A 20,827-nucleotide genomic window follows, 5' to 3' on the forward strand; every position below is an offset into this window, starting at 1 on the left:
TCTTATCTCCGACGGTATCGCCGAGGATATATTGCCATTCAAAAGTTGACTCCATCTGAAAATATACAGATTCCAATTAAACCCAATCAAAGCCCATCTCACCATTAATATACATTACCACTAACGCCTTCACATAACCCATGAACCACCCACCAAGTCAATGGTATCATCACCTCAAAGTCTGCAAATTCACCATCTCATAATACCGTCCCCTCCTCCTCAACAGCTCCTTATGTGTCCCACACTCAATCACCTCTCCCTGCTCTAAGAAATAGATCATATCCGCCCGTTGAATCGTACTTAGCCGATGCGCCACCGCAATAGTGGTCCTCCCCTTGGCAGCCGCGTCCAGCGCAGCCTGCACCACCTTCTCCGACTCAGAATCCAGCGCGGAAGTCGCCTCGTCCAACAACAAAATGCGCGGGTTCCGAATCAACGCACGCGCAATCGCGATACGCTGTTTCTGTCCACCTGACAACATGCCACCCTTGTTACCAACGAGGGTGTCAAAGCCTTGTCTGTTTCTCTATCAGTAACCGCATATATACCACAAAGAGGAAAGGGACAGGGAGGACTCACGGCAACGACATGATGAAATCATAAATATTCGCATCTCTGCACGCTCTGACCACCATATCCTCCGACACATGTTCCTTATCCGTACAACCCAGGAGAATGTTCTCCCGGATAGTGCCATGGAACAGCGATGGTTCCTGACTGACCAGCGCCAAATGACTGCGATACGACTTCTTGTCCAACGCTTTGATGTTGCGTCCGTCAATATAAATCTCGCCCACCTGCGCTTCATAAAACCGTTCCAACAGGGCAACAATCGTACTCTTGCCACTACCACTCGACCCCACCAGAGCGACATATTGTCCTGGCTTGACGGTGAGGTTCAAGTGGCGTAGAACAGGCTGTTCCAGACGTGTGGGATACCGGAACGACACGTCACGGAATTCAACCTCCCCTTGCATGGAGGCAACGTGGACGGGGGGTCCGTACCGATAGCTATTGATTGCAGATGTAGTGGGGTTGTTGTTGCGGAAGAGTTTCTTGAACTCCACAGCCGCGTTCTTGGCCTTGCCCATATCCGGAGCATGAGAGAAGATTGTTCCCGCGGCTTGCGCGCCGAAAATGACTTCACTGAAGCAGACATAAAACTGGAAGAGGGAATAGTCGCCTTTTCCGAGTAAGGTGCCGCCGTACCAGAACCCAAGCGCCATGCATAGGAACGGCAGGGCCTGGGAACTAGCATACAGCGCAGAGGACTTGATGATGGGGAAGATGTCGCTTCTCAGCTGGTTATGGAGTTGTGACTCGTAAGATTGGAGCACCTCCGGCTCCATGGTCAATGAAGCGACCGTGCGGATAGCAGAGGCGGCTTCGCAAGCGGAGCTGGCTGATTTCTGGTATGCTGTTTTAGCGCGACGCTGAATTTTGTCGAGCATCCAGACGCGAATGAAACCGCAGGCGAGGAGGACAGGGACGGCGGAGATGCACACCAGGGCGAGTTTCCAGCCCATTGCCAGGGCCACGACGAGGGAGGCGGCCAGGTTGACAGATACGATGAGGATGGTGCCCAGTGTGACGCCACTGATACCGGCTAGTTGCTTGGTTTCGGCGCCGAGGGTGGAGGTCAAGGCACCGGTGGTGTTTTCTTCGCGGTCAAAGAAGGAAATGTCTTTGTTCAACATGACGCGGAAGGCCTGGCTGCGGGCGCGGTAAATCATGCGCTCGGAGCTGTAGGCGAAGAGGGTCCCCTGGAGACTGTAGATGCAGAGGGTGATCATGCCCATCATGAGGAACATCAAGGACCAGAAGTTGGCGTCGTGGCGCAGCTTGTGGTATTCGAAGGGTGGGAGACTCAGGGTGCTGACGGCTTTGGCGAACAGGACGGCTTGAGAGGGCTGGATGCCACCCGCGATGATGGAGGCACAGAGACCTAGAGACATGATCGGCCATTCGGGGCGATTGAATGATGCAAGAAACTTGAATAGCGACCAGAGAGAGAAAGTCTGCTTGACTTTCGTTGGCAAGGGTGGGATGAACATGGACATTCGGGTGCGGCGGCGTCGGTGTTTGCTGCCAGACTTGAGCCCGATTTCTGAGCCATCGTCGCTTAGTGCGTCCTGGTCTTCCATGGGATAGGTGGCGTAGTCATTCTCGAAAAAGAATGTCATCGACTCGTGCCGCTTCTTGTCCCGCTGTTTGATCTGCTGGGCTTCGACCATATCGCAGTAGACGCCTCTCCGGTCCATGAGCTCTGCATGTGGGCCCTGCTCTACGATATGGCCGTTGACGAGAACGATGATGTTATGGGCGTCTTTGATAGTAGAGAGGCGATGTGCAATGACAATTGTTGTACGACCCTTGGTGGCCTTATCCAGCGCTGACTGCACGATTTCCTCCGACTTTGCGTCCAGCGCTGAAGTCGCTTCGTCGAGAAGCAGCAGACGAGGATCCTTGACGACTGCTCGTGCAATGGCAATACGCTGCTTCTGACCACCAGGCAGCGAGAAAGACCCGATGTTGGTGTCGTATCGACTCGGAAGAGCCATGATGAAGTCGTGCGCATTGGCCATGCGAGCAGCATCGTGGATCCGCTTGGTGATCTGTGCCTCGGTTTCATTCTCAAAGTCAGAGCCAATCAGCCCGAATTTGATGTTCTCGTAGATTGTGGTGGAGAAGAGTCGAGGCTCTTGAGATACTAGCGAAACTTGCTGTCTCAGCCAGCGAAGGTTCAAATTTTGCAAATCATGTCCATCAAGAGTGATTCGTCCAGCCACAGGATTGTAGAACCGCTCGATCAACCCGATGACCGTACTTTTGCCGGATCCCGAGGGCCCGACGAATGCCGTAGTCTTGCCGGCTGGAATGTAGACACTCAAGTCATTGGCGACAATGACCTCGGGACGCGAGGGGTACACGTGTCTGATGTTCTGCAAGACAATGTTGCCCTTGATGTGGCCCAGCTTCAGGCCCTGATCCGAGGATGCATCCAAGGGCGACGGCCTGTCGATGGTACTGTACAGCTTAGATGCCGCAGCCACTGCATTCGAGATGGCCTGGGTGTTTGGAGCAACGTTCCCCAAATGGTACGACCCAAGCATAATGGACATGAGGATAGTGAGTATATCACCCGCCTGGACACCGCTATCTCCATGCACAAGGAAGATACTCCCACGCCAGAAGCCCAACCCATAATTCAAATGGATGCAGGAGAGAAGCGCACCCACCATGATGGCAAAGGTAATCTGCGCTTTTCGGGCGGGCCCCTCAGACTCTAACAGATGGGCATCATACTTGGCAGCCAGCACATTTTGAGCATCAAAGGCCACAACTGTTCTAACAGAATCAAGAATATCTTCGGCAAAGCTACCGCAACGACCTTGGCAGTCGAGCGATCTCTTGCTATAAACCATGGTGAACATGGACCCCCCGCCCATGATAACCAGCAGGGCAATAAGGGTGGCACTACAGATCAAGGCCAACTTCCAGAACTTGATGTAGGCGATGATGAATGCTGTAGCAAAGGTGGATAATCCCGTCAGCGCCAGGCCGACTTTCTCGGAGATGCCATCCTGTATCAAGTTTGTGTCTGCCGTGATGCGGGTGGTGATTTCACCGGCTCCCAGGTTATCGAAGAAAGCGATGTTCTGGCGCAGAATGGCGCGCAGGTATTCCACGCGGATGCGCTGAACGACATGGTCACCGGTGTAGATGAAGCCCGCGGTCGCGATGTAAATGGTTAGAAACTCGGCGACGGCAAGGTAGATGAAGTAGACGACGTATCGGTTGAGTTCATTATGGAAGTGCTCGTAGGTGATGGTGCCTGCGACGATGTCTTGGAAAGTTGAAGTGAGGTTGCCAAAGAGGACCTATGATGGTTAGGACATTCGCTGGAATTGCAGGATGGATATTCTCACAGTGAACAAAGGCAGAGCAGCCCCTCCAGCTATGGATGCGGCCGAGCTGAGGATGATGAGGAATATGTCCCAGCGACTGGCATACCGGTAAATACCAAAGAAGCCCGGCTCGGATGCGGGCGCATTCACTTGCCTGTCGAGAATCTTCTTCTCGACGTCGGACAGGGAGATGGCGGTGCTATCTGTGCCTGGTGACTATTGTGGTGTGTCAGTCGCACAGTGGTTTTCAGATAGCATGAGATAACACTCACCTTTGGAAGTTCTTCCAGGCAAATGTCCTCCTTCCACTTCATGATGTCGACAGGTGGTGACTACCATGCATGCGCCATCAAGTTGTCATTACTATTAGTGTAGCAGTAGCAAGCAAAACAACAGAGCAGCAAACAAAAGATGACACAACGATCGGACGAGTCCCAGCTCAACAGAAATGCCCAGTCTAAAGTTAATCGGAAAGAAACCACATGCAATCTATCCCTCACATGAACAGAAACAAGCCATAGAATCTCCAAGAAAACCAGAAAGCAAGGAAGGAGAACCCCCTATACTTGAAACCTCAGAAATGGCAAACACAGCCCGAAATGAACCGCAGCGAATCCCACGGAACCCCAGCAGATCACGACCATCCTTATTCGCATTTTCACCCATTCATCGGCGCACAAGTTCGTAGTAAACTTGCAGGAACTCTAATCATCAGAAGACCAAAGATGGGTTAACCAGGGACATGGCCCGTGTGGGAACCAGCGTTTCAAGCCGAACGGGATCGTCAGGCACAAGGCGAGGAACCCAATATTAGGGCTCCGAGATAACCATGTGTTGCTGCACCCAAGCTTGAAACCTCAACGTTTTCAGCCGCAGATCCGTATGGCGGATATTACAGCCCCTCTGTCAATTCTACCGCCCTTGGCTACTGGTGCGTGCTTGTTTCGGGGCGTTGGCTCGGGCGCACACTCGTGAAACCGGGGTTGAGCGAGGACCGGTGTGAGTTGCCTCAAAATTGGGTCCCGCGCCGCCGTTTGAAGTCGTTGACTGGCAGATGCCATTGGACCCTGTATGGGCTGGTCTAAGCATATTTCTGAACTAGCTTAGCTGAATTACTAAGTTCTTTAAAAGAAGCCTCGGTTTGATTGATCAGATTCCTCGGATGAAAACTTTAAAAAATTTTCGTTCCTTAATGTATATTGGAAACTATGGTGTTGCACCAAAACTTTAATCTGGGTATAGCATCGAATCTTATGTCCACACAGTGTAAATGAAAGAAAGTAAGTGAAGGGGAATGGTTAAAGAAATGAAGGGGAAAATCATGTCAAGATGAAGGGAATCCTCGTGAAAGAAAGAATTAAGTTGGGAATCAAATCAGATAGCCTCTCGCTTCCGGAGCTTCAGCTTCAAATCGGGCACCTCCCAGAAGGCGTAGCAGCGACTCTCCCGCTGCCAGTCCTTAACAGGACCAATGTACTCTGCCTCGTATTCCAGAAAGAACGATGCTAGAGTCAGTTGCATCATCTGTTTCGCAAAATACTTGGCAACGCAGGACCGGCTTCCCACCAAGAAGGGCTGAACAGCCTCCTTTTTGTCGGTGGATTCGGGGTCGGTCCACCGCTCGGGAATAAATTCATATGGTTCGTTGAAGTATTCGGGATTGTGGTGTAGCGCAAACAGGGATGTGCAAATCTCGGTCTGTAACAGATTGGTTGGTCAGCAAACTCAATTCTTGAGCAGGTCATGTCAGGCCACTTACCCCGGCTGGAATGTAAGTCCCATCAACATAGGCTCCCGGTGAGACGCGCGGGCCTCCCAGTGGCACTGGTGGGTACAGACGGAGGGACTCCGTGATAATGGCGTTCAGGTAGGGTAGATTCGCGGCGACATCTCCAGAAACATCCTCAGGGGAGGCGAACGCCGTCTGCAACTCGCTAATCAGCTTGGCATGGGCCTCGGGGTGTGTCAGAACGAAGTAGATGGTGGCGCAGAGAGCGTTCTGAGTGGTGTGAAAGCCAGCCAGCATAATGGCTGAGAAATTCTCTGCAATTTCATCCACTGGCAGGTCACTGGTGGCGGCTCTCTCCATCACTTCGACCATGATGTCGCGGCGGTTGTGGGACGCAGTCAACTGTCTATAACTTGCATTAGCGTTTGTGTCAAACACACTATTGTGGGATTCCGCTTACTCGTTAATGAGTCTCATCCGAGCCTGCTCTGCACGAGAGCGGACTCCCTTCCGGATCAAGTAGCGCAGCATCATCTTGATCATAGTGGGTACGCCAGATCCAGCAAACTGATCACGAATCGTAGCCCAGAAGAAGATGCGGCTGAGCTGCTCGGTCCAGAAGTACGGCTTTCCTCGCTTCAGACAGCCCAACGATTTACCAAGGAGCACTTCGGAGACAGTGTCCACAGAGTGGCAATACAGCAGCCGGTTCAGACTAATGGTGTCGGTGCTCTTCAAGGTGGCATTGATGACATCGTGCAGTCGCGAGGTACACTCCAGAACCACATTCGCATGAGCCTGCATGCTGCTCGGAGTCATGGAGGGGTTGAACAGCTTTCGAACGGAAGCATGGTAGACCGGATCGCTGGCTGTGAAGATGTTTCGGCGAGAAATGCCCTTGTAGAAGCCGGTCTTGAGGAAGGTGCTGCCCTTGCCAGATCCGGCGCCGTAGATGTTGCGAAGGCCTTTGATGGTGTTGGTGGTGGCTTGTCCTGGGGCGAACCTAACGACTTTTCCTGCTCGAGGTTAGAAGCTATCAGAGTGCACTGGCCGAAATGAACATACCGTATGATACATGGAGAGAGTTGAAGTAGTGCGCACTCCGCCCAGTGACAAAGTTGAACTTGGTAGCAATCTGAAAGCCGTTAGAGGAAGAAGTAGGTCGAGTCAAGATGATCTGGTCTACATACGCCACAGCAGAAGAGATCGAGGAAAGAGCCCGGAACACCCTTAATGGTAGGACCCTTGGGAAGGAATTTGATCAAAAGAATGAATATCCAAGGGACCTGACAATTAGCCAACGCTCTATTACCAGGTTAATGCAGGACATACAATGACAACCGCCATGACCGGCAGGGACAGGTTGCTAGGGTTAATCTCGGGCATTTGGCCCGAAGGCAAGGCCATCGCAAACACCATGTTGACGAGTGAAACGAGAGAGTGAAAGTTGGATCTGGGCGAACAGCAGCAGCAGGAGAGTTCAGACTTGGTCTATTTATGATCTGGCCGAGTATCGCCATGCGGAGGATGAGAGCAATTGTCGTTGGGATCCGCTCTGGTTCTCCTTTCTCCATCCTTCTTGCTCAACCATCCAGTCTCCAATGCTGCGACCGCCATGCAGGGCAACAGGGGTATGCCGATGGATGGTTGGGAACTCCGCCAGTGTTTTTTAGTTTACTTCATTTAACCTTGTCGGATCAGGTTCCATTCGCGGTAATTCCTCGGCAACTCGCCGTTATCTGAGGATGATCTGAGGATTGATCGAACCAGCTGATCCTGTTGGAGGGTATGGCCCTCCATGTCGATCCCGATGCGACGTGGAACCATGGATGGAGGGAGACGGTCTGATGGGTTTAGGGTTGGAGCTAAACCCCCAGATTTTGTGGTCGCGTTGCTTGAAACTCCGCCGGCGCCCTTCCCAATTTCCTCAATTTTGGGTGAATTCACAACTCCTCCGCCAAGCACCTCCTATCTCAATTAACCACAAACAATGCGGAGTCAGCAAGTATCACAAGAACATCAGTTTAAAAGGGCCCTTGTCACGGACCCTGAATGTGCCTTAAGTACTGTCAGGGTCCATCTGTTTCACTGCGGTTTCGTCCATCAACCCGTCTCTTGTCATTCGTTCACCCTCTTTTCGAAGCTTCTCTCAGTCGTAGTACCTTGAACTCTTTTTTTTATTTTATAATCGACTGCTCAACCAGCGGGGCTGGCATTGAGCATTCTTCCTTTTTTTACTACTATGTCCAAACAACCCACCAAAGTCCTCTTCCTGGCCAACAGTGAACATGGTCAAACGAACATCATCCTGGCAATCACGCACGAGCTCCTCGTCCAAGGAGACGTTGAGGTCCATATTGGCTCATTCCCGGTCCTTGAGCGCCGGGTGGAGAAACTTCTGGCAGACAACGCACCTGCTTATGACGAGTCCTTCCGGTCGCGTATTCACTTCCACCCTGTAAGGGGTCCCTCCAACACCGATGTCTTCATCCGCACGGGCAAGCGTGGTGCCTTTCATCCCCCGGGATATCATGGTGCCGTGCTGGGCTTCCAGTCTCTGTGTGAAGACATCTGGGGCTGGACAGAGGAGGAGTATGTCGACATCTACGAGAGCTGTGTCGAGATAATCCAGGATGTCAAGCCATCGACAATTGCAATTGACTTCTTCTTCCTCCAAGGCAGAGATGCTGCTTACAACACAGGCCATACGGCCATTCTGATCAATACAACCTCCCTGAGTCACATCGTACTCGGGATGCAACCCAACTCAGCTGCTCTATGGAAATACCCCCTGTTAGTCTCTTACCCTCTATATGATTAGTCAAATGCTAATAAGGACTAGACCTGGAACTGGCTTCCCCTACCCCATTCCCTGGCATCTCATCCCCCTCAACATCATGGCTGTCCTCAAGACGGCCAAGATGTACCACGGCAGTGGACGACGTCGGGAGATCCGTGAATGGCGCATCAAGCACAAGATCCACGGCCGCTTTCCGTTTGCCGATGCTTGGCGTCCGGATAGATACCATATCTCTCCAGGATTGAAGGAGCTGGACTGGCCATTCAGCAAGATGCCAGAAAACATCCTCCCTGCCGGTCCGATCCTGCTCCCCACCGCTTCCGTCGAGAAGCAGGACCCTCAAATGCACAAGTGGCTGAAGCAGGCCCCAACTATTCTCGTTAATCTCGGAACCTTGTATGCACCTGATCCCAAGGTCGCTGAGGAGATTGCAACTGGCCTGAAGGGGTTCCTCAATGCCTGGAAAGGCGAGAAGGTGCAGATCCTATGGAAGCTGCCCAAACACCCACACGACGAAGACGATATCTACAGCCGTTCTATCGAGCCGCTCAAGAAAGAGACTGATGAGGGAAGCGTGCTAATCCGCCCATGGTTCGAGGTTGAGCCCATGGCCATGTTGCAGACGGGCCAGATTGTCTGTTCTGTCCACCACGGCGGTGCCAACTCGTGGTACGAAGCTATTCAGTGAGCCACCCCTTTTATCCATGATCTAGACTGCATACTAACTCTTCCAGAAATGGTGTCCCCCACATCGTCCTTCCAGCTTGGCAAGACTGCTACGAGAACGCTGCTCGAGCCGAATGGCTAGGCATTGGAGTGTATGGCAACAAGAGCCGGGCTCCCAACATCAGTGCCAAAGAGCTGAGCAAGGCTCTGCTGAAGGTGATGAGCAACCGCTCCTACAAGGAAAAGGCAACAGAAATTGCCAAACTCTGCAAGAAAGAGGGTCGCGTTGCCGCAGCAGAAAAGATTGCAGAGTTAGCACGTAACCCGGAGAAGGCGACAGCGATCCACATCCCCGAAGCCGACCCAGAAAACCAGCCACCACTGTACGAGATCAAGAATCGTGCAGGCATGACACTCCAAACTGCGCAGATGCCCAAAACCGAAGGCAAAGGCGCATCGAAGTAAGCCCTCCCGTCTCTCAAACAATCGCATCCGTCTAACCAATCCAACAGACCCTTCCTAACCGACGTTGTCGAGTCCACCCTCATGACTCTCCTCTGCACCACCTGGTTTCACCTCCCTCTGCTGGGCTACTCGCTCCTCCTGGTCCCCCGTCTCCGCCTGTTTGTCCTCCTCTACATTATCTACGTCAAATATTTCTCCAAGGCCCACAAATCTGGCACATTGCCCTATCGCAACGATGCCTTCCGCACCTCCTTCATCTGGAAAACCTTCGCCTCCTACTTCCCCCTCACCCTCTACCGTTCTGCTCTCCTTTCTCCGAGGAGGAAATACATCTTTGGCTACCATCCGCACGGTATTGCCCTGCGCGGGGCAATGGGTGCTTTTGCAGCCGACGGCGTCGGCTTCTCCTCCCTCTTCCCGGGACTCACTAATACCCTCCTTATAAAAGATGACTGCTTCTACCAGCCCTTCCAGCGAGAATACCTTCTTGCCACGGGAGCAAGTGGCGTTTCTCGCACCTCATGCATCAAGCACCTCACCCGCGGTGGTCACGATGAGCGAGGAATGGGTCGTTCCATTGCCATCACTGTCGGCGGGAGCCGCGAGTATAACATCGCCAAGCCAGGCACTATGGGGATCGTGATCAAGATCCGCAAGGGGTTTGTACGCGTTGCGGTCGAGACAGGGGCGGATTTAGTCCCTGTCATTGCGTTCGGCGAGAACGAGCTGTTTGACTTGATTGATACGAAGTCATCGTCGGCGCTGGGGTTGGTGGCGAGAGTGTGGGAGTTTGTGGTGGGTCATAGGGTTGCGTTCTCAAAGGGCAGATTTGGGCTGTTTTGTCCGTATAGGAAACCGCTTAATGTGGTCGTGGGCAAGCCCATTGAGGTCGTGCAGCAGAGGTGGGATATGGATGAGAAGTATGTTGATAAGTTGCATGAGACGTATGTGCAGGAGTTGACGAGGCTGTGGGATGATTGGAAGGAGACATTTGGGGTAGAGAGGGATGTGAGGTTTGAGATTGTGGAGTGATCTTGCTTTTCTCATTCTACCCGTTAATTCATTCTATGTTGATGTTTGTGGCCGGCTGGCTGGCTGGGTTGGGATTGCGGTAGTATATTGCTTTGATACCTTTTGACACCTGATTTGTCTGATATGGGACTTGAACACATGATTTTTGTAAACGCAAATAAGATACCTGAATTTGATTAATTTCTGGGAACATCTGTGTCTCTTCACACAACCCACCTTTACCTTTTTCAAGTCCCCTATCGAGCATAAGTAAATCTAAAGCTACTACCCACCTTAAAATCGGAGTCATGCCAAAGTATGAAGCCATTGTAGAAAGCTGTGATACTGGTGAAGATAGTAACATTAGCAAAGACAGCAAATTGGTGGAACTGGAGCTGACCTCGGCCCGACCCTGAAAAAGCATGGCGAGCTCATCAGTCATGGTGTTCTATCTCCTGCGAAGCCTTTATTCCCCTGTTAGGTACTGACGTCACCTACTTTGACCCCAATCCTCGTCCGCCGTAGTGTTGCATAGACCCTGCATTACTCTAGACGCTTATGTGCATCGTGGATGATTTCACTCTGCATATGATTCGTACAAGGCCGCGTCTAAGGCGTTCAACCTAATGGCGGGGCTTGGAAACTAAATCCGGCCCTAAGAGGGACTCTACCAATTGGCTGTCCGGGTAGACAGTACTACCTGTTTAGATCGAAGGCCATCCAAGCTAAGGGTGGGGTTTAATAATGTAATCCCACTAAGATATATAAGACAAAAGAAACTGACTCAGGCTTAATATTCCGATCTCATTTCATCGTTTCGGCTGCTCTTTGCTCATCAGAATCATGGCCGGACAGCAACTCACCTGGCTTGTTACCGGCTGCTCCTCTGGCCTAGGGGAGGCCTTGGTGCGGGCCATTCTTGATAAGGTAGGTGTCTCTATACATAAAGACACCACGTCAAAGTGGGACATATAAGGAGCTAAATAATAGTGATAGGGAGACAAAGTCATCGCCACAGCCCGCGGTAGCAAAGGCGTCAGCGGAACCGACCGTCTCTCCTCCCTCAAAGATGCCGGTGCAGCGGTCTACGAACTCGACATGGCATCCCCAGAAGAAGAGATCAAGCGACAAGCTCAAGACATCTGGGACAAGTACGGACCGATAGATGTCCTAGTCAACAACGCAGGGTACATTGACATATCCACCTTCGAAGAGATGACGTACGTCCCTACACTCTCCATCCCACCAACACTCCCAACTAATAGAATCACAGCGACGACTTCCTCCTCAACTCCCTCCGCATCAACGCCCTCGGCCCCTTCACCCTCACTCGCGCTCTTCTTCCTCACATGCGCGCCCGCAAAACCGGAACCATCCTTTTCTCCGGCTCCGTAGGCACCTACTACGGCGTTCCCTGTGGGGGGCCCTACGTAGGCCCCAAGGGGCTGATTGAGGGTATGGTGCCGGCTTTCGCGATGGAAGTGGCTCCGTTTAATATCCGGGTGTCGATATTGACCTACGGGCATTTCCGTACGCAGGTCATGGCGGCCGGGGTGATTCAGGACCGGAATCCGACTCGGCTGCCGGAATACGAGAAGTTAAATCAAGAGGTTTATGATGGCTGTTTGGATTGGAATGGCAATCAACCGGGGGATCCGAGGAAGGGTGCTGAGTTGGTGGTAGAGGCTGTGAAAGGGGAGGGGAGATGTAAGGGGATGGAGTTGCCGCTGAGGCTGCCATTGGGGTCGGATACGTTTGGGATTGTGAGGAATAGTTGTGAGGAGTTATTGAAGGTATGGGGTGAGTGGGATGGGATAACGTCGAAGACGGATATTGAGTAGGGCTGGTGTAGTTGTTTGAGGGGATGTGGGAACTCGTCTGTTGTGATAGATTTCTACTACAACCTGATAGCTGTGTGACTTGTCTTATATACTTGACAATGTGGTGGTCCGTTCAAGGGGTTACGGCACTTCATATATGACTGAGACTGAGATAGCAGAGGAGTAAGAGGGGGGAAAGGCGAGGCTGAATATAACCAAGTAGATACTAGAACTGAAAGCAGCAAGGCAAGTGAGAACCAAGGTCATTTCCTAGTGAGGGCATACTGACCATCTGACTGAGAATATCAGCGGAAGCCTCAGGTTTCCACGGCCTATAAATACCACATTATTCCTCCCTCTCCTCTTCATCCTCTTCATCTCCTCAACACCAGGTCTTCCTCGCGCTTCTCTACCTACCTCTATACCAGCGTGCCCCAGCTCTCCTACTAAGAAACACCGCTTCTCATTAACGCAAGAACCTTGACCACTACTAGTTAACAATGCCTTCCGAAGTCGCCGAATCCGGTCAGAAGAGAAAATGCCAAGAGACAGCCAACACAGCTCAGGATACCAAGCGAATGAAGCAGGGAGCCACGGAAGAGAAGAGTGAACATCCACGAAAACACAGAGTAGGCTCTGGTACTGCGAAAGCTCTACTTCAACAGTTGCTGGATAGTTCAAATGTGAGGGCTAGACTGAGTACCCGGGCTCGAGTTTATACTCTTTGGCACTGGTTCGAAGACCTCATGATGGATGTCTCCGAGCTAAATCCTGCCACGCAGGCTAAGGGTAATGAAACTGATCCCAAGAAGGCAGACGAGCTTCTCCTTCGATACTGTCATATGTGCAAAATGCTGGGAGTCGCTCTGACTGAAACAGCGCTTGACTTCCGGGCTCGTGTCAAAGACGGTGAAAAAGTCTGCAAATGGTCCAGGCTATCAGAATACAGAGAGAGAAAAACCTTACTTTATTTAGAAGATGTCTGGGGCCCAGAGCCCAGGTACCTAGCTGAAAAGGGCCCCAAAAGGTACCTGAGGCTCTGGAGGGATCTGGCCAGAAAAGAGCAAGACTGGAACGTTGTTGCAAACTGGCTAAATCGTTCAATCATGGACAGGATGATAAGAAGATTTTTAAATGTACACCTCGATTTTGACGTCCTCGGATGTGACATTCTCAAAGCGTTGAGTATGAAAGGACCAGTGGAGCCTGTCTCACAGCAAGAGCTAGAACTGACCGGCGCTAATCTGGGCAGAAATGGAATGCTATGTTGGAAGCGGATGGATCGTATGCATGCGAAAGCCAAAACGGCAGAAGCGTGACAATCGTGAAGTTGGATATAGGTCATGCTGAGACAGAAATAATCATCTACCTGGAAAACACAATAACAGAATAAACGAACGCAAAGATGTGCTCGTGTGCAAATATGACTCGATAGCATGTTTACATCGTCATTCATTTACTTTGATTTTACGCTGTGCTCCATTTCCCAGCGCCTTGGTAGCACCCTTAATGCTAGCTATTTGTCTTTTACCATAGCAAGGTTTCTAATGCTAATAAAGAAAGATTTTTTTTTCTTGCCACAAATAGAGGCAATCATATACACTATATAAGTATAAGTGTGTAATCTTGTCGCCGTTTACCCCAAGACCACGATATTTGTCCATCTGGATGATTAAAATCATGGCCATGTAATTGTCATCCCACCATACTTAGTACGCGTTACTCATAAACATAGTTTCATCAGTATCCTGTGACTATATCTCAAGCATTGCTACTAGACATTTTGAAAGCACCGATTGGTGACCTCCGAGACACAAGCGCAGGGCGAAGCATGCATGATCCACATGTCCAGACTACATCTTACCGCGATGAGGATTTTTTTGGCGTTCACTCTTTCCAATGCGGTCGTCTGTCAAGGGGGTCAGCCATATCTAAACTGTCGAACTTGCTCTTCTACTCTCTATTCCACAGAATCTACCGACCATCATCCATGAGCTACACTTTCTTGGACTGAACATATTACGTTAATGGACGCTGTTCTCACGCTTCATAAATGAATGTCCTTCAAATTTGAACACCACTCTCACGATCCGCTATCTATCGTGGAATCCGACTCTCATCACGCACATCATAAATGCAGGAACTCATCAAAAGTCGTGAGTATTTATGCAGCTACATCCCTCCTCCAAACCTTCATAGGCATCGGGCCGGAACCAAGATTCGTCGTCTCATGCCTCTCCGGCTCCCAACCCGGATACGGCAAAGCAAAGTCGAACCGATGAACGAGCGAAGCAACCAGGATAGTCTGCTCAAGGTAGCTAATATTTCGTCCGATGCAACCCCTCGCCCCAGTACTAAACGGGATGAAATACGGCTGCAGCTCCTTCCCCTTCTCCCCTAGCCACCTCTCTGGGCGGAAGGCCTCAGGATCCGGGAAGATAGACTCATTGCGATGGACTACATATGCTGACATCCCGACCGATGTATTACCGGCGATATGATCGGACAGAATCATAGTACCTTCAGGCGGGGTACGTCGCGGAAGCGCAAACGACACGGGCGGAAACAGTCTGAGACTCTCGTCCAGACAGGCCCGAAGATACGGAAGATGCTTGACTTTATCGTAAGGGGCGACGATCTCATCGTCATCCAGGACGCCATCGACCTCTTCCCGCAATTTTTCAAGACACCTTGGGTTATTCAGGAGAAGGAGCATCACATTGCTGAGCGAAATGGCGGTTGTATCAGACCCGGCGTTCATCATGATACTAATTTCTGCAACAATCTCGCCCCATTCCAGATTATGAGGAAAATTGGATTTATCTGCCATCAGCGCAGAGAAGAAATCAACAAGCTGCTCGCCATTCTGATAGCGCTTCCACCGTGTCGTGGCGCGGTTGTAGACGATACCATCCCAGTCTTTGTTAAGCTTCCATTTCCGGTGGTATGTCGGAGACAGGATCTTGCTAGCTCGCACCAGTGTTTTATACCAGTCGTAACACCAGACTAGAGTAGCTGTTGCTGAGCCGGTGGCGAAAAGGCAGTCTCGGAAGTGTACTTTCTTTGTCATGCCGTCCATTGACTCTGATGTGATTAGATCGTTCCCCTGGTCGAGGAACTTGATGTCCTCGCTTAGACCAATGTTCGCAATAGCTGCGATGGTGAACAGATTGGTCCACATGCGGTAGTCGATTGTGAGGTCCTTCTCAAGTGGGCGATGACCCTTAGGTAACGGATCAGTGCATCGTGCATCAAAGGCTTTGATAAGACGGTTCGTCATGTCGGCGACCTTGTATTCCCATGTTTCTAAGTTCTTGAGCGCGTATGCGCTGGAAAGGACTTTGCGCTTCCGAGCGTGCTCTTCCTTGTCGACGACATCGGCTAGGTGGAAGTGTGACCCGCCTAGGGTGGAGTAAAATAGGTCTTTTGTACAGGTTGTTCCGTGGCCGTAGATGTCTTTGATAGCATCTGGGTCTGCATAGGATAGATAGTTGGGTCCGATTCGGACGACGGGGTGGGTTTTGTGTGCTTCAAGGAGACGCTTGTAGCGGATGCCTTTGTGCGAGAAGTATACGAGGGGTAGATCTGATATGCCCGACCAGAATGTGAGGTTTGGGTATTTTTGGAAGCCTTTGGGGTCGCGGAAGTAGTTGATGATGGGGATGATGAAATAGTAGATGGTGAGAAGGCTGAGAAGAAGGATGACTATTGGGATGTACATTTTGTGTGTGTCGATTTTGTGAATTGCACATCTACATGTTCAGTTCGTCTTAGACATGAACCAGTTTATATGTTCTTCTGGTTATAGAAGCATGATACTGATACTGCAGTAATGTATACTGATCGAAATGGAAGCACTCGCCGAACAAACCCCAAAACGGTTAGTGCCGGCGAGATGATCCCAAAGCAGTGGCATGCAGTGACCCGTTGGCGATGCGTCGCAGCGACAAGATCCTAGAGAGTCTCTGCATGATTGCATAGTCCCTGAATCGCCTTGGTAAAGGCGTATGGTATTCAGATATGCGACTTTCAAGAAGATGGCACTTAACAATTCAGTGCATGTTTGATTCCGTCCTGCGGCCATTGACGCTCTTCCTCCGGTAGGAGACGCCCCTCTACAGCCTCGGGGGAAACAATTGCATCTTCATTGAAACCATTTCATGTTAAGAACTACTTAACGCCAGATATGAACCTGTGCAGCTGTACCGTCTTTCGTCCGATATATGAAGGCACCAAGAACCCTACACTATGAAGCACTTTGAACCGATCTACGGGGGATTGGGGTTGTTACCCCGCCATGAAAGGAAAAAACCATGTCCAACACTCGTGCAGCATAACGGCAATTGAAGCAAGCATGTCAGGCTAATGGGAATTCATGCTTTGGCTACAAGTCTCATCGCATCACGCGCTATTACACCGAGACATGGCTGGTGAGGGGACCAGGGGGTCTTTTGTGAAGTCGAATGCGCGGGGATCGATCAGCGACAATGGCAAATCTAGACCTCAATTAAACTCATTATCTAAGTGGCGCACATGAAGAATGAAGAATGAATCCTGAAGCTCAAAATCGGTAAGGAATATGGTGGTTAACCCCCGCATAAGAAAGAAGCAGTCCATGCGGGGTTGAACTGCTGACCGACGGGGCAACCCTCGGCGAATCCCTCCCGTTTTCACATACTATCTACTCTTTGTTCGACTCTGCCCTCATCACTCACTCTCAAGTATTACTGATGCCTTCACGGCGTGATCCCTGGTTTGTTTCCCTCATTTTACTTCTAGTATTACAGTTTACTGACTTTTTGCAGCCAGCGTTGCCGAAGTATGAAGGGTTCTGTCCCACTTGTTAAGCCTCTTTAGAACACTAATTATATATCTTGATCCCATACAGAACATCATTTGAAATGTGAATCTAAACCCCACCACCAAGCTGAGCACAACTTGAAGACATAGATACTAAAACATCCACCGACAGGTGACGACAACCGCTCAGCATGCAACAGATGCCAGATCGCCGGACGGAAATGCATTCGCTCGCGACCCAAGCTCAAATTCCTCAACAGCACGAGCGCTGAATACGGGTATGCCTCGGGGAGACAAAAGCAGCGCAGTCCATCCACAACAGGTGCGTTGGTAACCTGCAACTGCAAGAATATACTGATCCAATATACATACATACATAGACGTATCGTTCGAATACGTCGACGAAACCCCCGCCGTGGCAGCTCTATACCAGCATGAATCTACTCCATCCGCAAACCATCCAACCACACCACACGCCTTCACCAGCTCTACGACAACAACAACACCTCTTGTCACATGGATCACATCATCTCCTGAAACGTTTCCCAATACCTCACCCACAACCTGGAGTCCACCCATCCAGACCCCGCAAGCCCATCTCACGCTAGAAGAAGCATGCTTGCTGCGCTACTTTTCCGAAACACTAGCTAAATGGGTACGTTAATCTCCAACTCCCAAGCCACATTAAACATTTCCAACTCTAGTACAAAGTTCGACATCGGCGACCCATCCCAATGCTTCACCACAATCGTCCCCCAACGTGCTCGAACCAGTCCCCCTCTCCTGGACGCCCTCCTCTCCGCCTCAGCCCGCCACTTCAGCACCCTCCCGCACCGCCAACAATTGCATATCACCCGCCGGTATGGTCTCCCTCAGGGCCTGACCATTGATGAACCCTCCACTCTGCATTACCATAATCGATGCATCGCGCATCTCCGCTCCGTGAGTACGGAGCCGAATGCTATTTTGGATGAGAATCTCCTCGCTGCGGTGGTGACGTTGAAGTTTTATGAAGAGCTTGATAGTATGTAATTTCCCCTTCTACCCGTTCACCGTTAAGTAGGGATTGGAGGACTACGGAGTAATGTATTGTATAGCACCCTTCCACCCCCACCCTACGACAACCGCTATTCGCGGCTTGCAGGTGTTTCTGGAAGCGCAGGCCCGTCCGACTATTATGGGTAGTTCTACTTCGTGGGGTCTGCGGCAGAGCGCCTTCTGGGTAGGCGTGCGCCAGGAATTCCACATGGCGTTTACGCAGCAGCGCCCGTTCCGCATTCCGCTGGATATATTGGACTTGTATCCTGCTCCGGGGGCTACGTCGGCGGACTATGAGTGGGTGAATGCGCTGTTGATACTAGCTGCGCATGTGATCCAATTCTGTTTTGATGAGGGGGCATCGCGGAGTGTTGTGACGTATCGGGAGTTAGTGCGGAAGAGGGATGACTGGGTAAGAACGTGTCCAGGGTCTTTTGAAGCGGTTTACTCCGACGATGGGGACGGGGGAGGATTCCCGAATAGATGGTATCTGGATGGATGTCAGATTGTGGCGGCGCAGAGTTTGGGGTTTATTCGCATTCTGCTGGCGACGTATAATCCTTCGTTGTTGGGGGTGAGGATGGGCAGGATAACGATGGCGACGGAGAAGGAGGTCAAGGAGGCCGTGTGGGAGGTCTGCGGAGTGGCAATGTCGAATCGGCAGTCGCCGGCGGGGATGGTGATTGCGTCGTTTGCTGTGGTGGTGTGTGCGGAGTGGTTTGATGATCGGGGGGAGCAGGAGAGGCTGAGGGGGTTCGTGAGGGAGATGAGGGGGGAATGTAATTATTGGCCTGGGGTAGAAATGGAGAGGAGATTGGAGAGGGTGTGGAATAGCCATAGTCAATAAGTCGCTATGTATGTGGTTGATTAGCGCTGGGAAGTTTGAAGAGATGGGAAGTATGTTGAAAACCATGTTGTTGACCGTGTAGGAGGAATATATGTGTAAGTGGTATGTATCTCCAATCCACCACCCGAAACAATCAGCTCAAGGAATGAACAAGAAGGTAAATAAATAATCACAAATCAAACAGTCAGCACAAAAGCAACCTATATACCAAAAACCAGGATATAATATGATACAACGCCAATTCCAACACCGCACCATGGCGCAAAGACACAACATTCGGTTCAGGTCCCGTCCATCAATCAGTAAGTCAAAATCAAAGTGGTAATCGGACAATGCGTAATCGTCAATCGTACATGCGGTAGGTTAACGCGATGCTTGCTTGCTGGGGAATTCGCTTTTTAGGGAGAGATAAAGAGTAGGTCACGAGTCGAGTATGGGCGCGATAAGGAGTGTGAGGATATCAATCGAAGACGCCGGAGGAATAAGGAAGGTATGGATGCGACTAGTAATGCGATGATTCATTTTCGGAGTCTGTGCAATGAGCGATTCGTTAGTTCCACACCTAAAATAATCGATGATTCGGATTGCAAAGGTTGACGGGTAGACGTACAGCCTGACTCTACATCCCTCGCTACCGGCGCGGGCATCTTCCCGGGCATACTCATCGACTCGCGTTGGAAGATGCCCAGGTTCTTCAGACGGACGGTTCGCATGTAGGATTGTTGCTCGGCGGGATAGTTGTAGCGTTGTTGGGGGGCCTCAGGCCAGAATTGTTTCGTGAGCGCGGCCCCCAGTGAGACGAGGGCGAGGCACACGACGATGACGATGACGATGATGGCCGAGTCACTGAGCTTGGTCATGATGAAGCGACTTGTGGTATATACACCAACTCTCTAGAAATATATTGATATGATTTGGGGATATTTGTTGATGGTATAGAAATGGTGGCGTTCAGCGATCGCAAATTGCTGTGGTCTGTGCTGGTTGCTAGCTGCGGGTGTGGATGTATTTGGTGGATGGAGTTGGAAGTGTGTATGTGTGTAGTGAGTGGTGTGATGTGTAAAGCGGATAAGCGGATCCGAGTTTAACGCATCAACTTTGTTTGGGGCGGGGAATCTAACGGGGGAGGGAGGAAGGAGGTAATGGTGTGAGTGTAAATATACGGTCGGTAGAAGAGAAGAAGAGGAGGAGAGGAAGAAGAAGAGAAACAGGAGGGATGGATGAGACACGCTGGGATGGAGGAGTTCGGAATAAGAATGCTGATAAGCCCGCAGCGATGAAAAATTCAAGCCGGTTTTTGGCTCCACTGTTTATTTATAAACGGGTCAAGTGGTGAGCTGGTTGGATGGCTGCTGCTGCTGATGATTGGGATGGTTTGCTGGTTGCCCACGCGGCCACTGCCAGTATTTGTGTACGGTAAGTAAAAAAGGTACATTCAGTGCCTTTCATCGCATTACGCCGGCATCTCCCAAAAGCCTGGCAGAGAGTAGCCCCATTGGCTGCGGCCGTGCCTGGAGAGTATATGATTGGCCGATGATGTGACCAGAGTGGGCCTGGAAGAGGGGACTGATGATGAAAGACCAAAAAAACACCCCGAAAAACACCAATGACTAATGGCGACCTGAGTGCCAGGATGTGGTCGGTAAGATTCGCATTGTTCGACAGATACGCCGATACGCAGATCACGAGCGCCCGGGAAGGGGAAGAATGGGCGCCCGCGTCGTGACTCTCACTCCTCGCGAC

General features: G+C 50.9%; 10 protein-coding genes across 10 annotated transcripts; 6 read left to right on the plus strand and 4 right to left on the minus strand.

Moving 5' to 3' along the window:
- Window positions 1–169: 169 nt before the first annotated feature.
- On the minus strand, window positions 170–4,222 carry An04g08340 (uncharacterized protein; the record flags this gene model as incomplete). Its single annotated transcript, XM_001402155.1, has 4 exons — window positions 170–518; window positions 580–3,881; window positions 3,930–4,124; window positions 4,181–4,222. 4 exons carry the CDS (start codon window positions 4,220–4,222, stop codon window positions 170–172), a joined length of 3,888 nt encoding a protein of 1,295 aa, XP_001402192.1.
- Window positions 4,223–4,507: 285 nt separating this feature from the next.
- Window positions 4,508–4,883, plus strand: An04g08350 (uncharacterized protein; the record flags this gene model as incomplete). Its single annotated transcript, XM_059747702.1, has 2 exons — window positions 4,508–4,588; window positions 4,647–4,883. The coding sequence occupies 2 exons, from the start codon at window positions 4,508–4,510 to the stop codon at window positions 4,881–4,883; spliced, it is 318 nt and encodes a 105-aa protein (XP_059600647.1).
- Window positions 4,884–5,282: 399 nt separating this feature from the next.
- Window positions 5,283–7,056, minus strand: An04g08360 (uncharacterized protein; the record flags this gene model as incomplete). Its single annotated transcript, XM_001402157.1, has 6 exons — window positions 5,283–5,606; window positions 5,668–6,043; window positions 6,098–6,653; window positions 6,703–6,772; window positions 6,828–6,923; window positions 6,970–7,056. 6 exons carry the CDS (start codon window positions 7,054–7,056, stop codon window positions 5,283–5,285), a joined length of 1,509 nt encoding a protein of 502 aa, XP_001402194.1.
- Window positions 7,057–7,879: 823 nt separating this feature from the next.
- An04g08370 (uncharacterized protein) lies at window positions 7,880–9,568 on the plus strand (the record flags this gene model as incomplete). The annotated part of the gene is made up of 3 exons (XM_001402158.3): window positions 7,880–8,430; window positions 8,480–9,121; window positions 9,172–9,568. 3 exons carry the CDS (start codon window positions 7,880–7,882, stop codon window positions 9,566–9,568), a joined length of 1,590 nt encoding a protein of 529 aa, XP_001402195.3.
- An 81-nt stretch (window positions 9,569–9,649) lies between these two features.
- An04g08380 (uncharacterized protein) lies at window positions 9,650–10,600 on the plus strand (the record flags this gene model as incomplete). Its single annotated transcript, XM_059747703.1, has 1 exon — window positions 9,650–10,600. The coding sequence occupies one exon, from the start codon at window positions 9,650–9,652 to the stop codon at window positions 10,598–10,600; it is 951 nt and encodes a 316-aa protein (XP_059600648.1).
- An 822-nt stretch (window positions 10,601–11,422) lies between these two features.
- On the plus strand, window positions 11,423–12,586 carry An04g08390 (uncharacterized protein; the record flags this gene model as incomplete). The annotated part of the gene is made up of 4 exons (XM_001402160.3): window positions 11,423–11,506; window positions 11,576–11,799; window positions 11,853–12,372; window positions 12,491–12,586. 4 exons carry the CDS (start codon window positions 11,423–11,425, stop codon window positions 12,584–12,586), a joined length of 924 nt encoding a protein of 307 aa, XP_001402197.3.
- Window positions 12,587–12,899: 313 nt separating this feature from the next.
- Window positions 12,900–13,792, plus strand: An04g08400 (uncharacterized protein; the record flags this gene model as incomplete). The annotated part of the gene is made up of 2 exons (XM_059747704.1): window positions 12,900–13,683; window positions 13,740–13,792. 2 exons carry the CDS (start codon window positions 12,900–12,902, stop codon window positions 13,790–13,792), a joined length of 837 nt encoding a protein of 278 aa, XP_059600649.1.
- Window positions 13,793–14,563: 771 nt separating this feature from the next.
- On the minus strand, window positions 14,564–16,120 carry An04g08410 (uncharacterized protein; the record flags this gene model as incomplete). The annotated part of the gene is made up of 1 exon (XM_001402162.1): window positions 14,564–16,120. The coding sequence occupies one exon, from the start codon at window positions 16,118–16,120 to the stop codon at window positions 14,564–14,566; it is 1,557 nt and encodes a 518-aa protein (XP_001402199.1).
- An 826-nt stretch (window positions 16,121–16,946) lies between these two features.
- An04g08420 (uncharacterized protein) lies at window positions 16,947–19,123 on the plus strand (the record flags this gene model as incomplete). The annotated part of the gene is made up of 7 exons (XM_059747705.1): window positions 16,947–16,969; window positions 17,205–17,218; window positions 17,372–17,521; window positions 17,580–17,854; window positions 17,911–18,223; window positions 18,297–18,940; window positions 19,109–19,123. The coding sequence occupies 7 exons, from the start codon at window positions 16,947–16,949 to the stop codon at window positions 19,121–19,123; spliced, it is 1,434 nt and encodes a 477-aa protein (XP_059600650.1).
- Window positions 19,124–19,586: 463 nt separating this feature from the next.
- On the minus strand, window positions 19,587–19,944 carry An04g08430 (hypothetical protein; the record flags this gene model as incomplete). The annotated part of the gene is made up of 2 exons (XM_001402164.3): window positions 19,587–19,615; window positions 19,695–19,944. 2 exons carry the CDS (start codon window positions 19,942–19,944, stop codon window positions 19,587–19,589), a joined length of 279 nt encoding a protein of 92 aa, XP_001402201.1.
- Window positions 19,945–20,827: the final 883 nt, after the last annotated feature.

This window comes from Aspergillus niger, assembly GCF_000002855.4.
Source record: "Aspergillus niger supercontig An04".
Classification (NCBI taxonomy): Eukaryota; Fungi; Ascomycota; class Eurotiomycetes; order Eurotiales; family Aspergillaceae; genus Aspergillus; species Aspergillus niger.